The 6617-nt window shown below is 47.9% G+C and overlaps 1 protein-coding gene across 1 annotated transcript; it reads right to left on the reverse strand.

Moving 5' to 3' along the window:
* Positions 1–502: 502 nt before the first annotated feature.
* LOC143321768 (sperm axonemal maintenance protein CFAP97D1) lies at positions 503–5620 on the reverse strand. The gene is made up of 5 exons (XM_076732406.1): positions 5528–5620; positions 4420–4500; positions 4123–4241; positions 2416–2599; positions 503–592 (listed from the first exon to the last, which is right to left on the reverse strand). The coding sequence occupies exons 1-5, from the start codon at positions 5618–5620 to the stop codon at positions 503–505; spliced, it is 567 nt and encodes a 188-aa protein (XP_076588521.1).
* Between the last annotated feature and the right edge of the window lie 997 nt (positions 5621–6617).

The raw sequence follows: 6617 nt of genomic DNA on the forward strand, positions 1-6617 counted from the left end.
ACCACCTCATAGAGGGAGGTCCACTGGTTCCCAACGCGGGCATCGGGCCCCTGAAGGGGTCAGCAGATCAGTCTGAGGGGTCATGATGGTTAACGGGAGAAGAAGGAAGGAAAATAAAAAGATAGGGTTAGTTTGTCCCTCATTTTCTAACAGGACTATAAACCTGAGACATCCTTTTTGTCTTTGCAGGACAGACTGTGACTGAGGGACTCAGATCATTGACGTCTCTGTCCGTCTCATCCGGTCTCAGCTGTAATGTCCACTGAGCAGAGACATGGATTTACTGCCACCTGGTGGTAGAAGAGAGCTGCTGTCTGGAGCGTGTGTAAAATGTCTTTTGGACATATTTGTCAAAGAGTTTGAGTCTCAGCGTGCGAGACACTTCTGATCAGATTGATGATGGACAGCAGCAGGACACAGAATGAGAGCTTTTATTAGAGCGATCAGAAATCACACAGACACATGTCCATCAGACATGGAGCTTCAACGTCTCGTGATGCATTCAGGGTCCTCTGTCAGCGCCGCCGCTTCTGCTGCTCGTTGACCAACGGCCGTCCTCCACGACTGCAAACTTCACCTTCCTGAGAGACCTCTGCAGAGGACAGACACACAACAGACACACAACAGACACACAGCAAACACACAACAGACACACAACAAACACACAACAGATGCACAACAAACACACAACAGATGCACAACAGACACACAACAAACACACAACAGATGCACAACAAACACACAACAGATGCACAACAGACACACAACAAACACACAACAGATGCACAACAGACACACAACAAACACACAACAGACACACAACAAACACACAACAGATGCACAACAGACACACAACAAACACACAACAGACACACAACAAACACACAACAGACGCACAACAGACACACAACAGACGCACAACAAACACACAACAGATGAACAACAGACACACAACAGACGGACAACAAACACACAACAAACACACAACAGACACACAACAGACGCACAACAGACACACAACAGACACACAACAAACACACAACAAACACACAACAGATGCACAACAGACACACAACAGACACACAACAGACGCACAACAGACGCACAACAGACACACAACAAACACACAACAGACACACAACAGACACACAGCAAACACACAACAAACACACAACAGATGCACAACAAACACACAACAGACACACAGCAAACACACAACAAACACACAACAGATGCACAACAGACACACAACAGACGGACTACAAACACACAACAGACACACAACAGACACACAACAAACACACAACAAACACACAACAGACACACAACAGACACACAACAAACACACAACAGATGCACAACAGATGCACAACAGACACACAACAAACACACAACAGACACATAACAGACACACAACAGATGCACAACAGACACACAACAGACGCACAACAGACACACAACAAACACACAACAGACACACAACAAACACACAACAGATGCACAACAGACACACAACAAACACACAACAGATGCACAACAAACACACAACAAACACACAACAGACACACAACAAGCACACAACAGATGCACAACAGACGCACAACAGACACACAACAAACACACAACAGATGCACAACAGACACACAACAGATGCACAACAGACACACAACAGACGCACAACAGACACACAACAGACACACAACAAACACACAACAGATGCACAACAGACACACAACAAACACACAACAAACACACAACAGACACACAACAGACACACAATAGATGCACAACAGACACACAACAGACACACAACAGATGCACAACAGACACACAACAGATGCACAACAGAAACACAACAAACACACAACAAACACACAACAGACACACAACAAACACACAACAGATGCACAACAGACACACAACAGACACACAACAGATGCACAACAGACACACAACAGACACACAACAGATGCACAACAGACACACAACAGACGCACAACAGATGCACAACAGACACACAACAGATGCACAACAGACACACAACAAACACACAACAGATGCACAACAGACACACAACAAACACACAACAGATGCACAACAGACACACAACAGATGCACAACAGACACACAACAGACGCACAACAGACACACAACAAACACACAACAGATGCACAACAGACACACAACAGACACACAACAAACACACAACAGATGCACAACAGACACACAACAAACACACAACAAACACACAACAGACACACAACAGACACACAACAGATGCACAACAAACAGACTTGAATGAGGATTTTTGAAGAATGCTTTCAGAAACATCAGCAGAAAACTTTTTCTTTTGTTTGTTTGTTTGTTTGTTTGTTTGTTGAATTTTTTCGGACTCGTTCGACTCAAACTCATCACCTGTCTCTCTGCGAGTCCTCGGGGGTATCGGGAAATATCTTCCCGCCGACGCTTCGCCTTCTCCCAGTCGTCCAACCACAGCTGGCGGCGGTACTCTGACTGGCGGGACGTGATTCGCTGGTAGATGGCCTGATTCTGACGGCTGACCAATAGAAGCTCCTCCCTCCTCCTGTCAGCATTCAGACTGAGGAGGAAACATAGGTTGATGCAGATCGATGCGGATCGATGCAGATCAATGCGGATCGATGTGGATCAATGCAGATCGATGCGGATCGATGCGGATCGATGTGGATCGATGCAGATCAATGCGGATCGATGCGGATCGATGAGGATCAATGCGTATCGATGCGTATCGATGCAGATCAATGCATATCGATGCGGATCGATGCGTATCAATGCGGATCGATGCGGATCGATGAGGATCAATGCAGATCGATGCAGATCAATGCGTATCGATGCAGATCAATGCGGATCGATGCAGATCGATGCAGATCAATGCGGATCGATGCAGATCAATGCAGATCAATGCATATCGATGCGGATCGATGCGTATCAATGCGGATCGATGCGGATCGATGCAGATCAATGCGTATCGATGCGGATCGATGCGGATCGATGCAGATCAATGCGGATCGATGCGGATCGATGCGGATCGATGTGGATCAATGCAGATCGATGCAGATCAATGCGGATCGATGCAGATCAATGCGTATCGATGCGGATCGATGCAGATCAATGCGGATCGATGCAGATCAATGCGTATCGATGCGGATCGATGCGGATCGATGCAGATCAATGCGTATCGATACGGATCGATGCGGATCGATGCAGATCAATGCATATCGATGCGGATCGATGCAGATCAATGCGTATCGATGCAGATCAATGCGTATCGATGCAGATCGATGCGGATCGATGCAGATCAATGCGTATCGATACGGATCGATGCGGATCGATGCAGATCAATGCGTATCGATACGGATCGATGCGGATCGATGCAGATCAATGCGTATCGATGCGGATCGATGCAGATCAATGCGTATCGATGCAGATCAATGCGTATCGATGCGGATCGATGCAGATCAATGCGTATCGATACGGATCGATGCGGATCGATGCAGATCAATGCATATCGATGCGGATCGATGCAGATCAATGCGTATCGATGCAGATCAATGCGTATCGATGCAGATCGATGCGGATCGATGCAGATCAATGCGGATCGATGCGGATCGATGCGGACACTGTTAGCCTCTGTTTACCGTCTGTTCAAAGGTCACCACACGAGTCGCCTGTGGTCGATTTAAAGTCCACAAAGATCCACTGGTCTGTTTCTGTTCTATTTATTTCCTAACGAGCAGACAGGAAGCAGGTAGACCCGTCGACCGAGTGCAGATGCACGCGCACTTCCTGTTCTGTCAGGTGTTTAACTCACCACATCAGTAATTCAACACCGCAACTGAGCCAACTGCTCACATCAACTATTTAAAGTCCAACCAGGAGCGCCGGCATCGTCACAGGAAAGACCTGAGCGCCAAGGACCGTGAAGAGTCCATCAAGGCCACCGTGACAACAACCAAACAGTGCTGGACAACAGGAGACATATGAGGGGAGGACATCCCGTCCAATCATAGAAGAAGACAAACAGCAAATGACAGGACAGAGCAGGACGTGACGTGAGTGTGTCCTGTGTCAGCAGGCTCTTACCTCTTCAGGTGGGACTGGTTCCAGTGGTCCACCAGGCCTTTAGAGCACACGATGTCCCCCAGTTTGGAGGCCAGGAGACGGTTGTCTCTGTCAATGATTGACAGCCGCTCCTCCTGCAGCTGAGGCGTTAAAACAGAGACTTGGAGACATTTTTTTAGACTTCCTGAAGATCAGACTGATCCATCAGCATCAAGGTTTAACTCACACTGATTGGTTTAATGAAGACATCGTGTGTGTGTGTGTGTGTGTGTGTGTGTGTGTGTGTGTGTGCGCACGCACATGTGTTTGTTCACTGACCTGCAGTTTTTTGAGTTTGAGCTGGATGTGGGGTGGTGTCCTCATGCCCTTGTTGTCCACTACTGGCAGGGCGGCGCTCACCTGGACAGGTAAACACAAGTGAGTGAAATGTGATGACAGTCAGTGACACCTGGTGCCTGCAGACATGAGACGAACACGTCAGGTGGGTTAATGTCTGCAGTCCAAGATGTTCGAAAACTGTTTCACGTGCCTTTACGTCTCTAATATGGAGTCAGCGTTAGCTCCACCTGCAGGCTGACGTCACCTGAGCCTCATGTTCATCTCAGCCAGGTGGAGTCTTTTTGTTTTTTATTCCTGTCACACACAACAACGACGAGAACGAATACTTCAAAGTATTTTACCTGAGAAAAGGTTTACATGAGCTCTGCTGAACATGAGACTGATCTCAGATCATCATTCCAGCTTCAACCAGCAGAGTAACTGAAGTACTTACTGCGGTCTACAAAGTACTTCTACTGCTTTAGGTACTGTGACTCATTCTAGACACGCATGCAGTGAACTCAGTATTAGTTTGAGAAGTTTAACCTTTCAAACCGTCAGTTCTTCATCAGCTCTCCTCCTCTAATCCACCCATCAAACATCAGAACTGCTTCAACCACCAATCCATGACCGTAACCGATCCGTCTCCCACTACCACTAACCAGCAGCCTCCCAGTCCTTCATCATCCAGTCCCTCATCGTCCAGTCCCTCATCGTCCAGTCCTTCATCATCCAGTCCCTCATCGTCCAGTCCCTCATCGTCCAGTCCCTCATCGTCCAGTCCTTCATCATCCAGTCCCTCATCATCCAGTCCCTCATCGTCCAGTCCCTCATCATCCAGTCCCTCATCGTCCAGTCCCTCATCGTCCAGTCCTTCATCATCCAGTCCCTCATCGTCCAGTCCCTCATCGTCCAGTCCCTCATCGTCCAGTCCCTCATCGTCCACACCCACCAATCTGTCACTACACCTTCATGTGAACAGCAGAGCTAATCCTTCTCCAACCACAGCACCATCACCAGCTGTTCATCTCCAACCCTCCAAACCAGCCACAGTCCGATCAGTCTTCATCTCCAGCCGCCCAGCAGTCCTTCGTCCTCGTCCTCCTACCTTTCTGCGGTGGTCTTCGTAGTTGCTCTGGTCCCATCGCTGCTGCAGGTAGCGGTTTGTGACGGGCTTTAACGGCTGGTACGACCTGTGCATGCTGCACCTCTGATGGTAACCTCACATTCACTCATTCACAAGCTCCCAGTCCCACTCAGCAGGAGGTGTGTGTGTGTGTGTGTGTGTGTGTGTGTGTGTGTGTGTGTGTGTGTGTGTTTGCAGGTCTGGGGGGCTGTCGCCATGGAGATGTACCCCTCTTTATGTCATTGCAGCAGATAAAGTTCCCATTAATTATTACTGAGCCAAGGAGGCATGAACACACACACACACACACACACACACACACACACACACACTCGCCTGACTTTAATTCATGTATGTGTGGCTGTAGGTTGCAGTGCTAAACATCATAAAATTTACAAAACTTTATTTAAATATTCAAATTAAAGATCCTCAAAGCTTTTGCAGTGGTGGACACTGATTGGCTGACAGCAGCAGCTCCTCCCATGACAGTTTTTGCCCACTGCTTGAACACTATGGACACGTGATCAGACCGAAGTAACAAAACTTGAAGTTTTCTTACTTTACCTTAAACACAGTGTAACTGTACCCTGAACAAAGTGCTGCTTTCACTTTAGTTTCAATTTTGAAACACACCTGCTCCTTTCTGAAACACACCTGCTCCTTTCTGTAACACACCTGCTCCTTTCTGAAACACGCCTGCTCCTTTCTGTAACACACCTGCTCCTTTCTGAAACACACCTGCTCCTTTCTGAAACGCACCTGCTCCTTTCTGTAACACACCTGCTCCTTTCTGAAACACACCTGCTCCTTTCTGTAACACACCTGCTCCTTTCTGTAACACACCTGCTCCTTTCTGTAACACGCCTGCTCCTTTCTGAAACACACCTGCTCCTTTCTGTAACACGCCTGCTCCTGCTCCTTTCTGTAACACGCCTGCTCCTTTCTGTAACACGCCTGCTCCTTTCTGTAACACACCTGCTCCTTTCTGAAACACACCTGCTCCTTTCTGTAACACGCCTGCTCCTTTCTGAAACACACCTGCTCCTTTCTGTAACACGCCTGCTCCTGCTCC

This window comes from Chaetodon auriga, chromosome 6, assembly GCF_051107435.1.
Source record: "Chaetodon auriga isolate fChaAug3 chromosome 6, fChaAug3.hap1, whole genome shotgun sequence".
In the NCBI taxonomy this organism is placed as follows: Eukaryota; Metazoa; Chordata; class Actinopteri; order Chaetodontiformes; family Chaetodontidae; genus Chaetodon; species Chaetodon auriga.

Coding starts and splice junctions, on each gene's coding strand:
- LOC143321768 (XM_076732406.1), bottom strand. CDS start 5,620: ATGCACAGGTCGTACCAGCCGTTAAAGCCCGTCACAAACCGCTACCTG. Junction 4,501..5,527: donor ACGAAGACCACCGCAGAAAG/GTAGGAGGACGA, acceptor TTACCTGTCCAG/GTGAGCGCCGCCCTGCCAGT. Junction 593..2,415: donor GAGGACTCGCAGAGAGACAG/GTGATGAGTTTG, acceptor TGTCCTCTGCAG/AGGTCTCTCAGGAAGGTGAA.